Source organism: Ursus americanus, chromosome 13, assembly GCF_024610735.1.
Source record: "Ursus americanus isolate L20-20 chromosome 13, mUrsAme1.1.p, whole genome shotgun sequence".
NCBI lineage: Eukaryota > Metazoa > Chordata > Mammalia > Carnivora > Ursidae > Ursus > Ursus americanus.
The window spans coordinates 38,750,026-38,775,126 of record NC_142139.1 but is presented as its reverse complement, the minus strand read 5'-3'; the positions used below and the strand labels follow the sequence as shown (position 1 = coordinate 38,775,126).

The following is a 25,101-nucleotide window of genomic DNA, read 5'->3' as shown; positions in this document are numbered from 1 at the left end:
TTTCATGAATAAGACAGCATTTAAGATTAATACGTGAGTTGCTTATATTCAAATAAAGTTCTTACCCCTGATCCTATTTATACACTGATTTGCTTGGCAAACTCTCCCTCCAGCCCCATGAAGGTGGGCTTCAGCCCCACTGAGCCACTGACCCACCAAATGCCTCTCTTTACTGAGAAACCACAATGTGCAAATCACTGTTCTCAAACAGCGTCTGAGATTCATAATGATGATTTATTTTGTTAGGCCACTGAAGTCTTCAAAACTGCTTAGTCCCTCTTTTGTTTTTGTTTCTGTCAACAAAATCAATTACGTTCGAAGATGAAGTCACCATCCAGCATTTCTGGGGTAATAAAAAGAGTATAAAAGTAGTCAGTCTCTCAGTACTGAGGATTATTAACTAGCTTTAAATACCAGAGAAAAACCAAAGCTCCAGGGAAAAGCAAAAACGTCTAAGGTCAGCGGCTACTGTGGATTTACATTTCACAGCTTGGAAAAGAAGTTTTGAAGTTCAGAAGGTCAAAGAGTTGCATTTTAGCTCTGCCAATCAGTATGAGATACTACCAGCCCTTTCATCACACTTCACAAATCTGGAAAATCTTTCACCACCAGCAGACCCAGGAGACATCATCAGATAAAATATCAGCACATCAGACAGTTTATAATCTCAAGATGTTGGACAGTGTTCCAAATGTACTTTTTTTTCTTTCTTCTTTCAACCAACAAGAATACTCACAGTAGACAGCCTCTGGGCATACACTTCAGCATCAAAACGTGAGACATTTTATTCCTCAGTGTCCACAGATGTGCCCCTGATTCGGAACCCTTAAGTTACTACAGCCTTGAAAGTCCTAAACTGGGACAGGGATGATGAATTAAATTCCAGGGAAATGCTTTCTTCATCCATCTGGCAGCTGATGACACATTTAGTACTCTTTATTGCCTATCTGTCCCAAAGAAAATGCTGTGATTTAAGCACAGAAAATATTACCACAGGGAAAGTTATCAGCTAGGTCGAAGGGACTCTGAGGGGCTTGGGCAGAGGAAACAGGAGATCATGGGCTGAGGTCAAGAGGAAGATGAGGATTAAGAAGAAAACATCAGTGGTGGTGGGATTCTAGAATTTGAAGGGGAGAGAAAAGAATGGGCAGGGGGTGATCAATCAGGAAAACAAAATAAGAAAATTGATAAGGAGACAGACTTTTGTGGCCCTCAAAAAGGAAAATGGACAGAAACCTATTCAGGGAACAGGGGCAGCCTCAGGAAGAAATTCTGGGTGGCTGATAAAGAGAGGAAAGCAGAGAGAAGGGGTATGGTAGCCTCCAAAATGGTTCCCCTAAGCCTCACCTCCTGATTTTCATGCCCTTGTGTAGTCCCTTCCCATGCTGCACGGAGCTGACACGTGACTACTAAGTTATTATAGAAATGGTGGTGTCTGACCTCCAAGACCAGGTCATAGACAGGAGGGCTTCTGCATGGCACTCTCTCTTGCAGATCGCTTGCTTTGGAGAAACCCAGCTGCCATGCTCTGAGGATACTCAGGCCAACTTATGGAGAGGTCCCCATGGGGAAGGGCTGAGGCCTCCTGCCAGCACCAACCTGCCACAAAGCAAAAGAGTCACCATGGAAGGGGATCCTCCACCCCCGGCAGGGCCTTCGGGTGACTGTAGCCAGGGTGCACACCTTGACTACAACCCTGGCAACGATCTTAAAGTCAGAACCACCTGGTGAAGTTGCTCCTGGAGTCCTGACCCCCAAGAACTGTCCAAGACAGTAATTTTTTTACTGCTATTTTAAGCTGCAATTTCGAAATAACCTGTTACTAAGCTGCCTTACAGAGTAATGGAGCTGGACTACGGACAGAGGGCAAGAAAACAGAGACGAAGCACAGAGTCATGACAGAGAGAATGCAGAGGAGGTAATAAAATCTGAAGTCTGACTTCTCTCACTTTCTCCTTCCTTCTTATATACTGCTACAGTGAATTTTTTTCTTTATGAGTAAAACTTGCCTCATGGGAACACTGAACCTGGAAATTCCAAGGCTTACAGTAAGAGAGAACAGCAAAGCTATTCTAAGTGCTTTCTCTATAGTCAATTAATCTCAACCCTGTGTGCTAGGTCCTATTAATTCTTTTTTTTCTTAAAACAGATAAGGGTGATGTGACTTGCCTGAGATCATACAGCTAGTGAGTGGCTAAGCCAAGATCAAACCCAGAAATTCTGGTTTCAGAGCTCATGCTTTTAACCACTATACCATTTGATGTCCTTCTCCAAAGGGTGGCATTGGAGCACAAATGAGCTCTGGGCTTCGTTCCTTGACACTCTTTCTGTGTAACCATACTATGGGACGCCACTTCTATCTGAATCCTCTGACTTGTCTTGGTTCCTCTTAGTTTAACTGATTCACACTGAAACACTCACAGAAATTTTTAATTATTAAGGAGAACTAAAGAAGAACAAACCAGAAAGAGTCCAGAGATGCTACATACCCTCCTGACACAGGCCTAGTACAACTTGGCATGAACTGGCCTTACTAAAAAGGCCTTTAGGCTCCCCAAGTGTCTGCCTGTAGGAGGCAGCCTGACGTCAAGATAAAGCCTGGGGCGCCCTGAAGGTGGCTTGTTTCTGGCCTGCAGAACTGCCTCCTTCCCAGGTGAGCATCACCACCCAGTGGTGGTGCCTTAGGAAAGCCAGAGTCCCTAAATCCATACAAAAGCAAAACCAGGTTCTAATACCTACGGACTAGGTTTTGGGGAAATGGCCCAATGGAGACCTCCTAGGTAGCCCTAGTAACTCATTTTATGAAGTTTTGGTCTGACCATGTTGTTTTCAACCATCTGTTTAACAGACTGGCCTTGCTTTCTCACTGTATCCTTAGGGGCTAGTAAGGGTGATATGCATGGGTTCTGTTTTCAAATCCCAGCCATACTGCTATGCTCGAAATGGGGCTTCCATGCCAGGCCCACCATGTAATGTTATCTCATATCCAGGTACCCATGTGTGTGCTGGGCCTGGACCCCACTATCTTGTTCCAGCCCATGTCAACCTTAACATTATTCCGTTCCATTGCCGGCTTCCAAAGAAAACCAATAACCCTAACCTCTCGTGAACCTTGTCGTTTTACTAAAGCTTTTTGGGGTCAGGTAGAAGTGCTGGGCACTTCTCTATCTTTCCACCTGCCTTCATCCACTGAGACCCTGAGCAAGTCACTTCACATCTCTGAACCTCAGTTTCTCCATCTATAAAACAAAGACTAAAGTACAGATCTGAGATGACTTTGTTTTCACATTGTAGGTTTCACATAACTAGCAAAACCAAAAACTTATAATCGAGGTACAACTAACTCTCAGTTATCCTAATGTCTTTTAGTTTTAGATTTAAAGAACCCGGACTGCTTGGTTACCACCCTATTTCTTACACTCCCATCCTACAAAAACCACTCACCATTTGAAGAAAGTTTTCCTTCCCCTCTTGGCTTTGGTCCAGCCCTTCAAAGAGCATGATCTTTTATAAATGCGTACAAATGCAGCAGAAAGGTCTTTCTCAAAGAGTAGGATGGGGAAAACTATGAGGACTTTTCTGTGAAGAGGTGGGCTGCTTCTGTATTTCTCAAATCTTTTTCAATGAGCAAAAAAAAAAAAAAAAAGCCATGGACACTCTGTGGTCAGAGCTTAAACATCACAATATGACCCTGTTTTCATTTTCAGTTCTTCCTATGTCCCCACCAAAACACCAAAATGATTCCCAGAAACTGGCACAGGGAAACTGTGGTAGAATATCAAATTCTGCTTCCCTCTGACTTCACTTTGCCTAATTCCCTACTAGGTAAAACCCAGAGACTTAATTAACTAAATAAACAAATAAATAATCTGGCAGAAGCTGGGTCCTGGCAGACAGAGAGACAAGAGTGTCATCTCCTGCACAGGCTGTCCTGGCTTGGTTTGCTTGCTTTTGTCAATTCTGATTCTCTGGAAAAAGATTATCTATCCCCAAAGCCATTAAAGCATCTAACCAGGATAAATAGTTCCTGCCTGCGAAAAACAGTCCTCCATTGTCAGACATTCCCTCTTAATTGACTTTAATAAGCCATTTTAAATGAAGGGAAAGAAAGAAGCAGAGCACTAACATATGGTAATTATCTGTAATTCTCCATTTGTAATGTCACTGAATAGAGAAAATAATGCAAATGTGGACAGATGCTGACTAGAGCTTACACGGACATCAAAATTAGGGTATTTTGTACAGTAAGTAACATGACGAAGCAGCAGGATTTCAAAGGCTGGTCTTCCTCCCCACCACGATATCCACCACCACCGACGGCTGGGAACAGGCAGGAGACGCAATTTCCATAAGGCATGACCCAGGGGAACAGGCCACAGTTTGCATTGTGGCCTACAAGCTGATCGGGGGCAGAGACTCATTTAGCTGCTAATATTTAATGTAAAATTCGGTAATTCTATATCAGCTTTAAAGTGAGGAGAAGAGAAATAGACTCCCCAGCTTCCTAAGTAGGTTTTTATTTCTTTTTTTGCCAATTTAAAAAACTATAATCCTAGCACTTCAGAGTTCATTTAAAAACAAATGTCCTTATTTGACGAAGATAGAAAACATGGAGGAGGTCTCACAGCTGTGAGTAAACCCCACAGGCCTCAAGTGTGCTGTAAGACAAAGTGGGTTTCAGAGGGAAGGGGGCGGGTCATGGATAAGTTAGGTAGAAGTTAGACTGAGCAGTGGAAGGAACGCGGGGAGGCCGAGACCCAAGTCCTTAAGGGGAGAACGATAGAGACAGGAGCTGAAGGCAAGGACGGTGATAAACAGGTGATACATTAAAAGCCCGGGGGCACAACATCCTGACCTTGTAGCTTCTAAGACCTCAGAGCTGACAGATCAAAGCCACAGCGTGGAACACACATACTCTCCTCTTCCAGGCCCCAGGGTCACCCCTAGACTCATTATACTGCATCTGAATTGCAGGTACAGCCCCACCCAATGGGGAAAAGCTACAGTGATGGTTCTGGTACAAACCTTGTAGGTCAAACACTCCCCCTCCCAACCTGTGGGAGAAGTCTCCCAAAAGATTGGAAGCAGCCTCCACTAGAGGCATATCCACCCCCCCCCCACCACCACACTGCACGTCCCATCCCAGGAAGACCCAGTAATATCTAATCCCAAAACAACCTAGGGGCTGGTTCCACCTCCCAGAACCTGAACGCTCTCCCACCTTGAGAGTGCACTTTCGCCTTAATAAACTGCTTTGTGCTTGCTACTTTCCTTCCTGCTGTCTTTATTCTGAGCATGGATCTGTGGGTATATCCTTTCATGGGGATCCAAGGACCGAGACCGAGACCGAGACCTCCCCATTCACACACCTTCCATCCTGACCACTAACCAACATTTCTCTACCTCTTTGAGCATCAGCAGGTAATCCTGAGCGCCTGTCATGTACGGGAGAGCCGTGTGCTAGGTGCTGGGGTTGCTATACCATTTCTGATACGCGCAGTGTAATGAGAACACTTTATCTAATGTCTCAGCAATAAAACAACTTATCATGTTTTTAAAACTCCACGAATCTCCACTCCAGAAGTGTAAGTGATCTTGCATAAGTTTGTGTGCACGTGTGTAGGGTGGGTGAGCATGAGGCAGCACCAACTGACCTAGCAGCAACAATTAAAAGGGACAATCTTGGGCTCACAGCTGAGGGTGGGCTAGAAAGAAAGATGGGAGCAAAGGTTACCGAGGGACCACAAAGGGAAGTGAATGAAATTCCAAGGAATCAAAGGATTCAGCAGCGGGCCCAGAGCAATGGCCTGGGGGAAGACATGACTGTGGCTCACTGGAAAGTCAGTGCGGAATTTGTGGTAACAAGTTACCAGCATGAGGAGCCACTTGCTTTTACTTCAACACAGAACTGAAATTAGAGAAGAAGTGAATGAACTTGAATTATTTTTACTTTAGTTCTCTTGAAAGTTACTCAAATTAAAAAAGTGAACCTCCTGTCTATTTGGGGTGCAATAAATTGGGGGGAAGATGAAAATACTTGGCTGATTAGTGATTTTTAATTTATATAGCTTTTTTTGTTATTAATAGTTTAGAATTCCACTGAAATCATATTATAAAATGACCTAAGCCAGTTTAGCACCTCAAAATGCCTTGATGTTTCGATAAAGGAGCTTCTAGCACTTGGAGGTCAGTGAGAGCTATGGACTCCCTATTCTCACGCTTACTACCCACCTCGGTCAAGCTGGCACAAAAACAAATATGCTGTCCTTTTCCGGAAGGAATTTCTCTTTTCGATCTCTGCCCCTTACACGAGAATCATGCAGGTTCACTCTGAATGTTCACACGACATCTCAGGGCAGGACAGTCAAACTTTAGGTGGAGAATGAACCCTTGGAGAAGTGGAGGGCCCACAATCCTCACTGCTCTGAAGGTGTCAGCATGCTGGGCTCAGCGGGTTCTCATTCCTCACTCACCCAGGGGGTAGTGGGGTTCTTACAATCCATTGTACTAATGAAAATGATTTTTTTTTAACATGCTTAACGTAAAGAAAAACACTCGGACAATATCTGAAGTGTTTAGGCAACCAACTTTCGGGAATGTATTCCTAATGAGGACATTTCCAATGTCACCAAAAGACCAAGAGAGTAAGTTACTTTACGCATGCATACACAGCACTGTGTATACTTCAGTATTCTTAAAGTACATTAACCATGCAGATAATCTGATTGTTTCTACAAAAGGAAACTTTCAATTTTTAACCTCAGTCATTTACTGCTATTTTACCAGGCAAATTTTCTCTTAGAAATTTAAATTATTGAAAGCTACTAAATGAAATTAATGTTGTTGAAATTTTGCAAATTTGGTTTCATTCATTTTTCTCCCTATTAATGTCTATTAAACCAAAAAATATCTATTAAACCAATTGCTGACCATGTTAAGTTACCATTTATATTTTAAGGATATCACAGTCAAAAACTAAGATTTATTTCTAACTTCTCACCAAAATGAACATAGCTTCTTGGGCTATTACAGACGCACATAAGTACCTTACTAGTATTTCATCCTATTTTAAACTTTCACAAAGTCAAATTAGGTTAGCAATATTAAAATCATGATTCAAAACGAGATTTGTAAAAGACTGACAGTGTTCTCTTTCCCATTGCAAATTATTTTGACAATAACGGGAAAAGTACTACTCATGATACTTTACCCCAATATGTTCAACCCTAACACAACCTTATATTCCCACTTTAGAGATGGGAACACTTGAGCTCAGAAGAGTTCAGTGAGTTGATCCAAATTATAAGATGAAAAAAGACACAGGATTCAAAGGCAGGTCCTTCCCAGCTCCAAATGCTGAACTCTTTCCTTTTTGATTTGTTATTGCACCCAAGCCCCTGAACAAATTAAATTACCAAACTATACAACTCAAAATAACAAAATCACACAAACATGCCATTATTTCATATTTCATACGAAATATTTAATATTTCATACCTTTAATCCTCTGAAACTTCCTGGGCTAGTTGGAGAAGAGCTAGAGGATTTCGTTGATTTAGGAGTAGACAGCTGGCTGCTGGGAGTTCCATTAACTGACCATGAGACAACAAAGGAGACAGAGGTCACTAAAACCCCAACCAACCAGATTGTGCAAAAACACTAAGCACACGCACAACACAGCTCCAACGAAGCTTCGATTCAGTTAAAGCTCAAAGCAGATGGCAAATCAGCGAAAAGCAAAAATAATGTGTTTTACTGCATTACAAAGTATCAGACAAATAAGGAGTGAAACTAGAATTGTTTTCAGTAATAGGTTTCCAACAGTGACATAAACAAATATATAAAACATTATGGAATTAGAGATGTGCGTGAGAACTTGTCCATATATCCTACCTGCCAGCAAGGGCAGAGAAATGAAATGGCTGGTATGTTTCTAATACTTTACTATGAAGGTTGTCCCGTAACTTCCAACATCCACTCTCTTGGTATATACCAACCTGAATACCCAAGAAGTTCTACGGCTCTCCCAAATCAACTCCGCCATAACCCAAACAGATTTTCTAAGCATATTCTTAATGGAAAGGGAAAATTACTGGTCATTTTTCTTGCAACACCTGCTTATTTGTTTGAAGGCCATAAAAGACACTCTTCAACTTTCTTTTTATCTAAACTAGTCATTGTTAATTCCTTCCATTTTCTTGTCTTCACTGTTTAATTTCTCCCGTTATTTAGCAAATCTGGATGGTTTCTCAGTAGAACCCCCTCCAAACTTCCACACACTTCCCAGGTTGAAGGCTCAATTTAGAGCATAGCTAGGAAAATATGACCACTGCTGTTTAGAAGGGAACTTAAATTTGCAGGTTTTATACTAGAGAATGCTGGTCAAACACTTCAGCGTGACTCGTGCTTATTCCTAACTGTATCACCTGGGTCCATTTCTGCTGTCGCTTCACAAAGTGGGTAGTTAACATCTCGGACTGGCGCAGTTATCTCTCTAAGAAGTATCTGAAATCCCTTTTATCACTAATCTTCAAGGCTTTGCCCAAAGACGAAAACTGTCACTCATCTCTACGGAAAGAAAAGCAAAGTCCCTCTTTTTCTTTTGTTTTTAAATATGAGGAAGCACACAACTATTACTTTAAATGAAACTAATAAATGTAAAAAAGCAGAATGCAGATGACCAAAGTCCTAAATAGGTGACTCAAAAAAGTGAGTACCAGTCCTTGAGTAGAGGCAAAAGTCCGGATCAACAGGGTGTTCCAGGTCTATGCAGTCATGCTTATTTACTGCACTGCTCATTTTAAATTGGGTGAGGATGAAAAAATTTTCTAGTCACTTTAAGCTTACCAAACTTTAATTTTTCTAATTTAAAACTACTCATGCATAACAATGATCAGTTATCTATAATTTCTTAACAAATGTATGTGCAAATTTAGAGTGCAAGGACAACACAAGCAACTGTGCAAATAGAAACTTTCTAGGATATTCAACAGTCCTGCTTATTTCTCAATTAAGTTATATTTCAATGCTGTTTTCTTTTAAAAACTCTCTTGAAATAAAGGGAATTGGTGGCAGGAATTCACATAAAATAGAGATTATTATGGGCAATGAACTAGTCAACTTGCTGTGAGCTGAGACTGAATTGTACTTTTTTTCCCCCTCATTCCATACAGCAACCTGTGCAGGTCACCAGCCTCTACTCACTAAATGCTGTTAGCTTTCACACATACTCAAACACCACACTGATATCAGAGGCTACCTTGGAACAGTGATGAAAGGAGAAAAATCAATTTCTGCAAATGGTGATCCTGACAGCAGAGAAAACTCCCTAAAAACACCCCTTGCTAAACATAGTTTCTTGACAAAACTCACTGCCAGGGATTTTACTGGTGTCAGTAACTACATGTCTATATTGCCCTCCAAATAATCTCATCCTAAAGAAATACCAAGTCACATTAGGGCTTCTAAGTTTCCCAGAGCACTTGGAAAATTCTAAAAAAATGTTCCTTCATAAGTAGTCCTTAATTTCATTTCTTTGCACATTTCTCCAGAGTCTTAGGGAGGGTAAGTGGGACATGGGACAGGGTCAGAGTGGGAGTGCTCCCCTCACACGGCAGGTGGACAGCAAGCAGCCCACACCTCCGTCAGGTACCACTCCTTCACCACCGCCTGACTTTCTCTCCCAAAAGAAGGCTGTTACCCACCCCTCCCCTCAACTGTAAGGGAAGAAATAAACTTGGGGCTTTTTTGTTTGTTTGTTCTGAAGATTTTCTATCTTGGAGGACTCTGAAAGATTCACAAGCTTCTTAGAAACCTAAAATGAGCATTTTTAGGACTCAAATTACAGTAATATTTACCTACTTATGTTGTGTAGATGAATGTTCTATGCGTTTATTACACACTATTTGGCTATTTTGCTAAGAGTTTTGTTGAGGAAGTCAACCAGAAGACTGAACTTAGGGAGCACTTCTGTCCCAAGACTGAAAAGGTACAATGTTACATCTATAAAGTTCCTCACTCTGTTTGAGGTTCCAATTCATCCCACAGAATTTTCTAAACGTTAACAGGTATACCACAGCTAGAGGGCTGTAAAAGTGAATTGTACTCTCACTTTTCTGTAACTGCAGGATGTGGTGAACGTACTTTGGGGTTTAATCTCTCATAAAGAAGCTGTCTGCCCTCTGAAACGTGATTTAAACAACTAACAACTTTTAAGATCTACTCTACTATCCCAAATGCAAATTTAAAATCCATTCCAAATTCAATTTAAGAAGATTTGAACAAATCTGTATTTATACAAACATCTTGGTCTGCAAGAAAAACATGGCTATGAAACATGCTTTTAGTTTCGTATGTATTGGATTCATTAGAATACCTGATTTTTTAATCATGCTCCTCACTTCTATTTATTTTACTGATATGATAAATATCTGTAAACCTACGGCTAAAACAAAAGCTAAGAACCTGACAAAAATCTACATTTACCATATGGTAAGCTCAGGTAATTGTATTTATGCCGATTTCGTGTTATATTAGCTTTCCTAGTGTTTGAGATACTTTACAGAAAGCATAATATGATTTGAAATAGGCTTCACAGCAGAGAGGTGCTTTCAGTTAAAAATATTCATACCATCAATATTTTTAGAAAGAGTGTTGGGCCTATTAGCTGTAGGGTAGGGAGGAAGGTAAGAACAGAAGGAGAAGGTAAGGACAGGTAAGTTTAATTGCTTCTATGGCCATTTTCATATCACCAACGAACTTTAGCCTTTTTCAGTAACAGAATGTTTTCCAAAATTAACTAGAAGATAGAGCCTTTGAGGTGGTATGCCTCCTTGATCCCTTTGTCCTGGAACTACACACAGAGAGAGGCACTTGGCCATCTGCAGACAACGACGGGCTCTCTAACAAAGAAGGGACGCGGAGGCACCCTACGCACCTTGAAGCATTCCACAGCGCACGAGTGACACTGGTACAAGCCAGATACGTTCATGGAAATGGACAGAAGGAAACAGAAATGTGGCAAACGACAGAAACAAAAACCCAGCAGAGCGACAAAGCCATTCTCATCATGGCTCACCTGGGGATCTGGCTGCAGAGTAGGCACTGGAATGGTGGCCACCCCGCTTTACTGTGCACATTCAGTGAGCACAAAGAGGAGAAGACAGCAAGGAGAGCAGTTATTCAGCAGGTCTGAACGCGTATACAAAAAAAGGCTAAAACAACCTGACCAGAGGAAAGCAGGGTGGGTGCTGAAGGGGAAGCAGAGGACAGCAGAACGTCCAAAACACTCCGTCTTTTAGAGGGTCTGATGCCTGACAGAGCTTTTGTTGATACTACTTTCACATGTTCTGGATTTCCCACCTGTAAAATCATGGTTTTTCACAATCTTTTCCTTAATGGGAAATGATATCAGCAAAACTGATAATTACTACAAACCTTACAGAATTAATACATCAAGATTTTTATAAGTGTTTTCAGCTTCTAAAAAAGGCCCCCAAACAGTCAAAATTATGACAGATCTACAGGTTTAGAACCTGAAAGAAACTTAATTACAGGTAAGTCTGACTCTTAAATAAGTACCAATTTCCAATAATATTCATTGCTACTATTAAATTGCTTGATGAAGGAAAAGCCTGTGAAACTTAGCAAGTAAACGCGTTCTGTGTCAGACGTATGTTTTAAACCAGTAAGAGAAGAAAAATACCCACAATCATATAGCACAAAGTTAAAAATACAGTACACTGTGGTCCAAATGGGAAACACTTCTACATAAATACCAGAAGATTCTAGATATAGGCTGTTCTTGAGAAAATGTGTGAGAATAAAACAAACAAGCGTCTTAGCAGATCTGTGACAACTTCGAGCAACAGACTTAAATTTTTGGTTTTAAAAATCAAGTCATCTACATGTTGTTTTGGAACCTGGCTGCATGCAAACATGGGGAAGACTACTAGCTCCTAATAATTAAAGAAACTGAAGAATGACTGACTACCTGAAGCTGGTGATTTGCTGCGACGGGAGGGCCCAGGGCTTTTAGATCCAGAATACTTAACAGCTGAGGAGCGAGAATAAGACGACTTCAAGACCCGGCATTCTAGAAAGGAAGGAGAGTGCATTAACTAAATCTGGTTTAAATATTAGCCAAGGAAAGAACACACGTGAATGTAGTTTACTGCCAGAGACCGATTACCTGATTAGTTTCCCATTACTGTTAAACAACTTTAATATACAAAGCAACGGTCCCAAAAGGACACCTGAGGTTATCTTTAGCTAGGCTAGGCATCTGTAGACCACCTCATTGTTCCAGTGGAGTTCTTACTGAATACAGAAATCCCATGTCCTAACTTGATCACACACCTAGAGCCTAATTGAAAGGGGCAACTTCCTTTTTCAGTTAGTAGTACTGATAGCAAAAGGCTACAATTTCATTCTGTCCAAACTCTGTGATAATCTCATTTTGAAAGGGTATGGGATTCCTGTCTTATTTTCCACCTAACCTAAGTATGGAGCATCAAAAATGAGGAAACTGGCTTTCAACAATAACTTTGGTTTTTCCATAAATCACCAAAATAAAACAGCATTTAGAGTACCAGAACTAATTACAGCTAAAATAATCATTGTTAATTTGAATAATTAAGAACATGGGTTTGGGAATCATGCAGATTTTGAACGAATCATGAATTTGATTTTGCTAACTGGGGGACCTTGGTTAGGTTCTAAGCTTCAGTTATTTCCCCTATGAAATTGGGATAAGAATAAAATCTGCTTCATAGGCTTGTTATAAGGATTAAATTAGATAACATATTGTCTATCATTTACGTTAAAATACTTCAATTTATGTGGTGAGATTACAGTGTGGGTTGGTTTTAATCTATACCTCAGGGCAATAAATTAACATGTGAAGTCCCTTAATCAGGAAAATACACACCAGGGGAGGCTAGTTAGCATTTGAAAGACCTAATCAAAACCTCACTCAGAAGGGGCTGTAGCGACTTCAGTTTAGTTAATTAGCAGTGTGGCTGTTAAACAGTATTCTGTTGTTGAAAGGAGTGGTGTGTGTGTTAGTCAGGAACATTTTAAAGTCACTGCCACTCTTCCATAAGCACAAGCATAAATCTACAGAACCAATAACTAGAGCTTCAGAACCACTCCCTAGTTTTAGGACTCTCAGCCAGCCCTGAAGCCAGTTCTTGAAGGAGGATTCTGTTATTTGGCTAAGACTGTGGTTTAGCATTTCAATGAATCTTTAATGCAAGAAGTTGTCAGAATCCTGAAAGGACAGAAAGTTAGGACTTTAAACACAAGTTAAATAACTGGTTAAAAAAACATACACAACTTTTTCTCCAAATAAATATACTAGTGGCAGAATTAGGTTCAATTTTATGACCTGCTGGTGGTGGTATAATAATGACGTTTACAATAACAATGAGAGCAATAGCACATTCAACAGGCGCCCTTCTCAATGCTTTATATATATATAGACTCATTTAATCCTCACAAAATCTTATGAAAAAGCCAGTTATCCTCAGTTTGCAGAAGGTTAGGTAATTGGCAACTGAGAGGGAAGAAATCAGTAACTTACGCCCACCTTTCACTATTTGAGCCCATCGATAGCTAACAATAAAAACCACGAATGATAAAACCAGCTTAGGTAAATTTACAACATACACATAAACCACAAAGTACAATGCCTGGGACATACATAGTACATGCTCGATAAATATTTTGTTGTTGTTACCCAAATTAACTTTGTAACCTAGAAGATATCATTGTGTTTCAGTGTCTCAACTTCCAAATTTGCTAATACTGACTGACATCAAAGAAATACAATGAGATTAAGCTAAAATCAAGAAAGATGTAAAATATAGATGATAATGCAAATGCACGTCTGAGTCAACCTTAATCATCCATGAGAACAGGGGATAGCATAGCACGCATTATACAAAAGGACATTTTCTGAGCTGCTTTACAGTGGTATTACCAGTTTAAAGCAGGGCCAGTCCAACGGAATATAAAACAGTACAGAAACCCTCAATGAAATCTGGCAGCAGTGAAAAAATGAAACCAAAAAAAAAAAAAGTATAGATAATTGAGCCCCAAGCACAAAGCAGATAAATTACCCCCAAGGTAACTGACAAAGTGTAGCAGGAAAGAATTACACAAGGAAGTTTGGTACCACAAAATGTATCATCCTGAATTTTAACAAGTTAATGGATCACAGCATTTATTTGGTAACATGCTTCTCTAATTCCGGATGGTCAGAATCACTACAACTGGAAAGGGTCTAGCATCAGTCTAATTTTTGAAAAGCCAACTTTGCTCACTCATGAAATTAAAGAGTGAGACTATGTCTTTTACATTGCTCTATGTGAAATGTTATGTCTATATGATTTTACCTTATTTAAAGAGGAAGTTGACTTTACTATCAGCTAAAATAATCACTATGACTGTAATAGGTTTAAATTAATCCAAGATGAAAGAGTAAAGCAATTTTCCCAGAATCAGTAACACTTGCAATCACTGAGGTTATTGCTAAAAAGCTGAAAACTCCATACACTGGAGAAAGGGATTTTCTTATTCTATAAATGAAAATAGCTTTATTTTTTTTTCTGCATATACGAACAATGCATGTTGTTTTTTTAAAAGTTGCAAACCATAAGGTAAAAAGAAAGCTAAGACAACCACGATTAACAATTTAGCTATTATCCTTTTACATATCTCATTATGCACATAGGAAATGTACAACAAACCATTTCAAATTCAATATAGCCCATATATTTAAGGTGGCATAGTCAGCCACTGTTCTGAAACAGGCAGAAAATCCATTTCAGAGGCAAAACAATGCAGTAAAAAGACAATTCGTTTTAGTCTACAAAATGAAAACCACTTAAGTTTTTTTGTTTTTAACTAGGCAAATGCTTTCATTTTATTCTCTACTTTCATTAATTCAAAAAGAGTACTGCCAATGTCATCTTTTTTCAACATGCCAGACCACTCAGCATGGACCAACAGACTAAACCCTGAGCCTCTGTTTCAGGGTTACCAGGATGGTCAAAGAATTGCCTTACCACTGTGATCCAGGACAAAGTCATCTTGGGCATAACGGAATTTTTCAGGTCCACAAGCAATAAAAACATCATCATCACCAAAAAAGTCTTGCAGACAAGTAACCTAAAAAGAAAAAAAAAAAAATCACATCTAAGAGATAAATCAGAAACATTAGAAGTGAAAGAAAAAGTCAGCAAAATTCATTATATTTGCAAGCCTCACCTATAATATTGTGCTGGAATGAAAAGCAATTTAATATCACACTACATACATGTCCAAGCACTCTACTCTTCACAGAGCACTTCCACACACTTTCCCTGACCTCAGCGCAACAGAATGAGGAGTTCGTAGCTGGCATTAATATTTGTTTCACAAGTGGAGTCGAGGACATACACGCAAGGTGACGTGCTGTTTTCCGTGTTTCCCCGATTAATGGGTAGCAGGGCTGAGGCTGATGGGGATCTCTGTTCTCAGTCTAATTTCTTCATTTCTACCCTTCCTCACTCTCCCCCCTCCCAGCTGTGTCACCCTGGGCATGACTTCTCTGTACCTTTGGTACAGTGCCCCTTAGGTTGTTGGGGAAATAATGCATGAACCCTGCTGGGAACAGTGCTGGGCATCTCCAGGAATGGTAGGTATAAAATGAGTAAGTGACACAACCGATTTAAACAAACATGTATTTTGACTCAGACACGGACATACCTCACATAATATTAAACAACTCTTGTCTCCTTTCACTCAACAAATTCGTTCTGAGCATTTACTATGTGCCAGGCACCATTCTAGATGCTACAGAAACATCAGTAAAGAAATAAAATGAGACAAAAATCCCTATCCTCATGGAGCAATTGTGAAAAGCAGCACAATAGAAATGGGTAAGTAAATTAATGCAATATAAAAAAGTGAAAGATATAGCAGAGAAGAGAACAGTGAATGTGTGGGATGGGTGCAACAATACTAAATAGGGTGGTCAGGGAAGGGCTCACGCAAAGGTGATATTTGAACGAAATATTAAAAGAGACCAAGGAGCAACCATGTGGGGAAAATGTTCTAGGCAGAGAGCACAGAATATGGAAAAATGCTGTGAGGAGATCAGGCTTGGCATGTTCACAAAAAACAGTCCTGGAATACAGTAAAAGAGGGGGAAGAATGGATCAGAGAAGTAAGGGGAGAGGAGATGACGTAGGGCCCTGTCAGCCACTGGTAAGGACTTTGGCTTTACTCTGAGATGGAAAACCATCAGAGGCTTCAGAGCAGAAGACCGTCACAATGTGACTTCCCTTTTAACAGGATCACACTGTGCTCAGACAAGACTGTAATAAAAGGGCAAGGGTAGAAAGCATTAAAGGCTATTGCTACATCAGGCAAGAGATTAGAGTGGCTTGTGCAAAGGTGTTAGGAGTGGAGGTAGTGAGAGGGGGCTACACTACCCCTTGGATATGGGGATATGAAAGAAGAGAGAAGAATATGATGGCTCAGGGTTTTTGGTTTGAGCCACTAAGAGGATAGGGCTGTCATTAACTCTGACAGGGGAGAATCCAAGATAATGGACAAGTTTAGTGTAGAAAGAGTGCTCATGAATGCAGGTTTGGAACATTAACTGTGAAATGCCTATTAAACATCCAGGTGGAGGTGCTGGATGAAAAGCTGGACATACACAAGTCCGAAAGTCATGGGAGAGATCTGGGCTGGAGATATAAATTTGGGACTCACCAGCGTATAGACGGTATTTAAAATCTTGAGATCAGTTATGGCAATGAATGAACATAAGGAAAAGGTCTAAAGCCTGAGTTCCGAAGCACAGTAACATTACAAGGTCAAGCAGAAAAAGCAAAACCAGCAAAGAAGACTGAGAAGGAACAACCAGTATGGGAGGAAGAAAAATAAGAGTTTGTAGCTTAGGGGAAACCAAGTTAAAGAAGTGTTTCAAGGAGGTGGGAGGAGAGGGCGCTCACCTGGGTCAACATTACCAACAGGCTAAGATGAAGATTGAGAAGTGGCCACTGAATCAGCAACATAGAGATTAAGAGGAACAGGTCTGACTTGATCACTGCTGTGTCCTCAGCAAAGGGTCTTATTTATAGAAACTGTATAACACAGTGTCTCTAACCAAAAGAGGAGCCCTGCCCCTAAGCCCTCTGACTGCACCTCCCATCACACCCCAGTAATCTGGTGCACTGCCCTGAGGGGGAAACAATGATGTCCCCAAAAGCAGCATTAAGGGTCGACTCAGGATCCCACAGTCTGCGTGTGACAGAAATTCTTGGTTCTAAAATGAAAGAAGTTATCTAGTCCATATATTGTTTTAGAAAAATCAAAACCTTTTACGCTGGCATCGTTACTGTGTCATGGGGTTGCATCTGACTAGTTAGGAGAAGAAAATTGATATGAACACAGATGATACAAAAAACTAGACTGTACTGATAACGAGTAAATAAGGAATGAATGAATGGGAATGTTCTCTCCCTCTACTGCTGCTGATTTAAAATACAAGTCTGTTCACATTTTTCACAATACAGACATGGACTGTTTGGACTGTCACTATTATGTTCCACTAAACTGTAAAGTTAAAATGCAGCAGAAACAGAATACCAGCAGAGAAGCAAGCTGATGAATATGATTGAAGGTAAACTGAAATAATATCTGCAGAAGGGGGATGAGCAGGTTTCAGTACTGTTTTCACTTTCATTGTAGAGGAAACTCAACTGATAGTGTTATCTAAAATGCAAGTATCAAGGGAGCCCGGCCGGCTCACTTGGTAGAGCATGAGGCTCTTGATCTCAGGGTTGTGAGTTCGAGCCCCATGTTGGGTGTACAGATTACTTAAAAAATAAAAAAAATAAATAAAATACAGGTGTCAGCCCATGAAGCATTTGCGAAGCATAAGCGTTTGTCTGGAGTAGAGCACTACACGGCCGAGCCTGTGCCTTTTCCTTTTTTTACATGCAGAAAGCTCGGGCAAGATACCAATTGTATCCTTAAAGACTAAATGTGATCACATGTGAAAGCAGCTGTTCTTCTTCATTTTCATTAATTCATGGCCTCAAATACTTTTTAAAAAATTTAACTTAACGGATAATCTTTTCTATAAGTATAAACAAAATAAGTACATGCTTTCCTACAAGTTCAACAAATCAGATATTTTCCCAGAAAATACCAGTGACAACTTGGAAACATTACTTTCATGGTCTTGACTTGTAGAAAATTACAGACAAAAAAATTAAGAAATTTTTTTTTAAGATTTATTTATTTATTTATTTGGCAGAGAGAGAGAGAGGCAGTGAGAGAGGGAACACAAGCAGGGGGAGTGGGAGAGGGAGAAGCAGGCTTCCCGCTGAGCAGGGAGCCTGATGCGGGGCTCGACCCCAGGACCCTGGGATCATGACCTGAGCCGAAGGCAGACACTTAACAACTGAGCCACCCAGGCGCCCCAAGATATCTTTTTTTCTTAAATTAAGATATCTTAAACTTCTAGAAATTATATACAGAAATGTGATTCGTATAATATACATATAAAGACATGTATACATATACTTGTAAAATACATATATGTTTATATGCATATATTTAAAAATATGATGTTTCTACCAACAGCATCTTGATATAATTATAAAAGAGAAAAAAGAGATTTGACTTAAATGTAATATAGCAAAGCAAAGCACCAGTTTATATCTATATATGTAAGCCATACACATAAATGTCAACATTTTTAGATAATGCAGATAACCAGAGAACTGTAAGTGCACCATTCCAATATTATGCTACAACTGTGTAATACTGGGCCTCCACACAGTACAGTCATTATTTGCCCATGCTTACATTTTACAAGCATACGGACGACATATTTAATTGTTCCTAGTAGTGTCCCAAACTCAGTCAGTATTTTTCAAAGTGAAGTATCTGATAAAATGCCAGGGTCTGACGTAAGCTACAATAACTATTTCTCATCAATGGGAGTCACATTATTTTATTACTGTACATTCATTTTAACATTAACCAAGTGCCTACAATATGCCAGGCATAAACTAAAGCCAGGAAGCACACAGTCTATTGGTAGAAATGGATAAGAAAAGTAACAGTTACAGTTCAAAATGTTACAGTAAGAGAATACTGTAATAGAACATCCTGACAGTTATAGCAATAAAGAAGCATAACAGAGCATCCCATAAAATAAAATATACAATACCTTTAGAATATTTCATATATTTGATTACTTACATAATTCTAACTTTTATGTTTTTTAACATATTTCTTGTTCTTTAACTGTGGTGGTCTTGTTCCTTTTATCATAAATTTTATTTTTTTAAAAGGTTTTATTTATTTATTTGACAGCAAGAGAGACATCCAGCGAGAGAGGGAACACAAGCAGGGGGGAGTGGGAGAGGAAGAAGCAGGCTCCCAGCGGAGAAGCCCAATGTGGGGCTCGATCCCAGAACGCTGGGATCACGCCCTGAGCCGAAGGCAGATGCTCAACGACTGAGCCACTCAGGCGCCCCCTTTTATCATAAATTTTAAAACCTGGGATTGAACATTGAGCTATGGGCCATGTCACTAAAGCTGACTCAGAAAAGAACATATCAATACCATGAATAACATCTGAAAGTCCTTCTTAACAAGGGTGAGGAACGTGTATCAGTGTAAAAGACCTCTTACTGCCTGCTTCTCAATTCTTCAAACCAAGAAGCTTTTCAGGAATAATGGATATTATGAGGCTCATGAAAGAAGCTACATGAGTAAGGGGGAAGTAATATTTCTGCTAAGGAACAAAATTAAAGCAATCAGTAGGACCTAATGGGGAACATCCAACTGAGAAATAATGTATCGATGGGAGCATATCTAAGCTTTTCAAAGGAATGTGGGCCATTTAAAAACAGTAATTTTTCCTGTCCTTCAGGAGACAGATTAATTAGGTCGGGGTGACTAGGTGGCAGCCATAATTTTAGTGCTAGTTAATAGATTACACAGATTAATAGATTACTTAACAGCCACGACCACTTCCCCCCCCACTTGTTCTCTGTTAAAGGATATAGAAACAGATACAAAGGCTTCAGGTCTGACAAAGATATTATGCATGTATTAGGAGAATAAAACTTTTCCTCAAAAGAAATAGGTAGAGGACTCAGAGATACAATCTTCCCTGGACATTCACTTTCTGAACCAGAGGAGGTCTATTTCCTGACCCACTGGCACACGGGAAATCTTGCATTTCTTATCCTTTCAAGAGTTACGAAACAGTTGGTGGTAAAACAGTTTGGATTTTTCTAAGATCTCTTCTTACTACAAAATTCTAAAATCTAAATACTTTAGTTTCTAAGAAAAGCTTATTTATATTTTTGGAGACTGTTTCTAAAAGTTAAGTGAGTAAAAAGGAACCCTATTTTAAGTGGGTAAATAGCAACGTCCACCGGGATTTCTTTCTGTTTCAGCCTCATGTGTCTTCAAAGAAGTTCTCAAAGAAATCTTCAATGAAATCTTGCTGCCCCTTCCAAATCCAGGTGTTGCCTTAATTCCCCCAACATAGACATTATCATTGAGGTAACTGCTTGGTTTTGTGTCTGGATCCCTCACCAGACTGTGAGCTCCATACATTTAGGGACACTGTCCTGTTCATTACTATAATTCCAGCACAGTCCATAACATCTAGCATAAAGGGTTTGTTCAATAAATTTCTATTGAATTAATGAAATGCTTTGAGTCCCACTTCCTCCAAATAGCCCTTCTCTCGAGGCTCCACTTCACACTTCTTCAATGAAGTCCTATCAACTCATTATCATGCAAGGCAGTCCTTGTTCCCAGATTTATGACACTGGTTATTCTATGCCAAGACAACCTATAAACTCTTTGAACACACCAATCAAATCCAAATATTCAGCTGTTGGTTCAAAACCTTCTCAAGATCTTCCTGGGTGAAATCTGAAACTGGCCCCTTACTCAGCGGACAGGGAGAAACCACAGAAAGAGGCAAACTCCAGGTTGGTAGGTAGCAGTTCTAACAAGCAAAGGGAACTTACATATGAGGCTTGTCTTGGGCGGCAGCAAGACAAGTAGATCCCTGCACTTGCCACCAAATCTTAAAAGTTCACATAGAGGTTTTAACTAGGTTCAGTCACATATACCATGCAGATGTTCTCAGCACACATCACCATCTCAAGGCTATGTTTTCAGAGCAACCTCTGGGGAAAGGCAAGCAGAACCCATATTGCATAGACGGGGGTGGGGTAAGGGAGCCTCTGACCCCGCACATCTGCTCATGGGTCAACCAGCAATCACGTCTTGATGACCTCCCCCAACATCAGCAAATACTTTATCACATTTTGGCTTTAGACACCTTAACTTTCTAGAAATTCATTTTAGATCATGCAAGCTCTTTCAGGAATTAAATGCCTTTCGTCATTATTTCAGGGTTATCTCAGAAAAACTACTTACGAAATCTACAACTACAATCATTTGGTAGAGGACGTTTAAAGAAAAGCAATTTGCTATTAAAACTCCCATTTGGGGGGGCGCCTGGGTGGCGCAGTCATTAAGCGTCTGCCTTCGGCTCAGGGCGTGATCCCAGCGTTCTGGGATCAAGCCCCGCATCGGGCTTCTCCGCTGGGAGCCTGCTTCTTCCTCTCCCACTTCCCCTGCTTGTGTTCCCTCTCTCGCTGGCTGTCTCTCTCTCTGTCAAAGAAAGAAATAAAATCTTTAAAAAAAACAAAAAACAAAAAAACCTCCCATTTGGTGCTAGTCAGACTTGAGGATGTATTAAATAAAGGTCCCTTGAGATACCTTCCAAAACTATTTTGTTGAAAATTTCCAAGACCTAATAAAAATGCAAAAGAAACATCATTGAATCTCAGTAAAGGACTAGTTTAATCTGGCATTAACTTATTTAAACATAGGGTAAAAATCTTGACTCCCTTGAAATGTCTATCTTGTAGAACAAGAACTATATTTTATAGAAGAAATGGGACTGAGATGGGGAAACTGAAGGACTCCATGAAAATCTGATTTTTTTCTCCCTTTCCTGCTTCTACTCTTGCTAGGACCTGCACTCCTGCCCTACACACGCCTTAATGTACATCCTCCTTGTAAGGGACAAGGAGTTAATGATTTCTTTGGGGTCTTCCAGCATAATAGATAACATCCAAGGAATGACTAAGATGTCATCAAGTGCATATTCCAGACCACCCGTGCTATCTCGACCCGAAGACCCATTAGCTCCAAGGAATAACACCTGGGTCCTCATCTTTGTTCTAACCAGTTCCTAGATGTCCAAGAGGACACATACACCAGACCACAATCCTCAATAAAAACCCCCAAGACCTCAAGCAAAGAAAAGACTTCCCCCTTCCTTTCTGAGTCTCCCAGATGCTCTGTCTTTACCTGCACTCTCTCTACATCTTCAGTAAACTCTGCTTTCACCTCCTGATGGCTTGTGTTTGCTTTCTACCCTGCGTGCAGACAGGGACCCACTTGGCCGGTCCTGTGCGACCCCCTCTGGGTCCTCGGACCTGGCCTGCCAGCATCAAGATGATGGATATCAGGAGTATAAAACACATGTTGGAATTTTTTATGGATTTTCTTTAATTTTAACTGTGTGTATGAAAGAAAGAAGCAGAGATTAGGAACAAAAGTCCACATCTATTGAAATTAAAGGCTTTCATTATCAGAGTTCAGTTTTAAAAGGCTGTCTCTACTGAAGAGTAAAGAACAAAAATTTTTTTCTAACTTATTTCTAAAGAGGATTCGAAGGAGCTCAGAAAAGAAGTCCACTAATTGGCTTATATTTGAAACTAATATTATTACATCAGCTTTTAATGGAACTGCATTGATACCCTTGATTTCTTTTTCCTAAGAAATGGACATAAGTCATAAATTGCCAAAAAGGAACTGCATTTAATTTTGGACCCTCAAAGACTATTCTACCATACCTAATTTTTCTACCATGTAAACAAATGGAAATACAGGTTTTTTAAGATATAAAGAAAATCCAAAAGACAATTTTAACATACAATAAAGGATAAGCCTAATAACTGCTAAGCCATTATCTGTTTCTGTTGCTAGCATGGAGCACTTTGTTGTTAAATACACTACCCCCGTGGACACTTGAAAGTCATAAATTCAGCAGGCTGACCTCACCATAACCAATATTATCCCAGACACACACCACCACCTTTCTTTCTTTCTTTTTTTTTAAAACCAGTTCTACCCTTAGAATATAAATTCTACTTAACACAAGCAGGAAAACTCATACAGGAAATAAAGAAAAGGTAAGTTATTTAGTTCTTCCAAAATGCTAGGAACAACAACCAGAAAAACAAATTCACAGGTCAGTAAGCAGGGGCTGGGGGTCTCCCATTTCTTTACCCTCTACCCAGAATACAATTAGCATAAATAGCCTGCTTTGTTCCCAGTAAATGCTGGCTGGCCTACAGTAAGGGAAGGATCCCTTTGTACAGTAAAAAGAAAGCCACTTAGAATAGCAATGTTTTTCAGCTTCCTGTAAAACCATTCAGCCAGGCACCGGCAACCCTGTGGTTGCCATGGAAACAGGACTGAAGCTAAGAGACGACAGTACTTGACAGTAAAGGGCCTCTCAACTGCATCTACACAGAACTCCTGACATTCAGTTTGTTTCCCGTAAAAAAAGACTAGACCTAACCTTCCCTCTCCCACTGTGGCCTCTTCATAATAATGGCTATTCACCAATGACAACTAATCACAGAATCCTGAGACCAAAGATTTGGTTTCAGGAAATACCTCTATCCACAGGACGAAAATATCTTGAAAAATTCATAGATATTTGGCTATTAAATGTGTTCTGGAGGAAAGACAATGATCACTCTTCCTAGAAATGAGGTAATTTCTAAGCTGACCCTCTGACTGCTCCACGCCCCGGTGTTAATTCCCACAGGAAAAAAGTGTCAAACCTACTCTGGAGCTTTCCACCAATGGAAGGAGGCTGCAGCAAGAATTTAAAAGAATTCACTGGGGCACCTGATGGCCCAGTTGGTTAAGCATCCGACTTTCGATCTCAGCTCAAGTCTCGATCTCAGGGTCATGAGATCGAGCCCTGTGTTGCTGGGCATCAAGCCTTACTTAAAAACAAAACAAAACAAGAATTCAGGTAAGGAAGTCAGAAGAAACCTATTAAACCCATCATCATGAGTTTTCCTCTAATTCTGGAGAAGCTGGAGCTGAATGTTGGCAAGCAGATGTGACTAGAACTGGGGTCAATGCTCTCCCGGACTCTGTCACCTTCGAATAATAAACACAAATACCAAATCATAAGTGTTACAGGAGGGGCAACTGACAGCCAAAATAAAATCTTCTAATCCAAATTTTTCTGTTCCTAAGAGAAAGGGAAAGGGAACATAGAATACCTAACTACACACCGTACACTATGAGTCTCATTTACACATGAATTTCCTTTAACCCCCAGAACCTTGTGAAGGAGGCACTGTGATTCCCATTTTATACAAGAAACAAAGGCTCACAGAGGTTAAATAACTTGCTCAAAGTCAAACAACCAGAGAAGGAGGAGCTGAGATCTGAAATCTGCCTATGTGACCTGGAACATACTCTTTGTACTTGACCACACACTGTCTCCCTAAGGAAGAAAACAGTGTGATTTAGTCTATGAAAAACAAGGAAAGAGAGCTTACTGAGGTAAGTCAGAGAAGTTTCTATACATGCCAAAACCTAAATAACCAGACCATTTTTCTATGTTTTACGTTTATGAAGTAAATGAATGGCAAGTACATAATTTCTACCTAGGATTTATCTTTCTTTTTTTTAAGGATCAACTTCTAAGTAATGTCATAAGGTCAGAACAAGTTTGGGCCAATCTCCTACACTTTAGGGAATACTGAATAAGTTCTGAAATTGCTAATTCCAAACAAATTGGCTCTTTCTAAAAACAAATTACAAGCACGAGTTAGAATCATATGGTTTTAGAATAGGACTCGATTTGCTGCCAGACTGGAAATTCTAAGAGTATAAACATGTATTAATAAATATTATGACCTTTAAAATTTTAACATAAAAGCAAAACCTGCAACATTTCCA

At 40.0% G+C, this 25,101-nt stretch overlaps 1 protein-coding gene across 9 annotated transcripts in view; it reads right to left on the bottom strand.

Moving 5' to 3' along the window:
- The window catches only part of DCLK2 (doublecortin like kinase 2), a 142,590-nt gene that overhangs the window by 42,347 nt on the left and 75,142 nt on the right, over positions 1 to 25,101 (bottom strand). For 6 of the 9 annotated variants that reach the window (XR_006779870.2, XR_006779869.2, XM_045798861.2 and 3 more), the window contains exons 3-6: positions 15,069 to 15,171; positions 11,993 to 12,094; positions 11,078 to 11,128; positions 7,498 to 7,592 (exon numbers count right to left, since the gene is read on the bottom strand). Coding sequence is in view for 6 of the 9 variants with exons in the window: in XM_045798861.2 (XP_045654817.1) it covers positions 7,498 to 7,592; positions 11,078 to 11,128; positions 11,993 to 12,094; positions 15,069 to 15,171 (351 nt within the window). In the remaining 3 variants the exon portion in view is untranslated. The remainder of the gene's footprint in view (positions 1 to 7,497; positions 7,593 to 11,077; positions 11,129 to 11,992; positions 12,095 to 15,068; positions 15,172 to 25,101) is intronic. The other 3 variants (XR_015726505.1, XM_045798856.2, XM_045798857.2) reach the window with 1 other exon arrangement.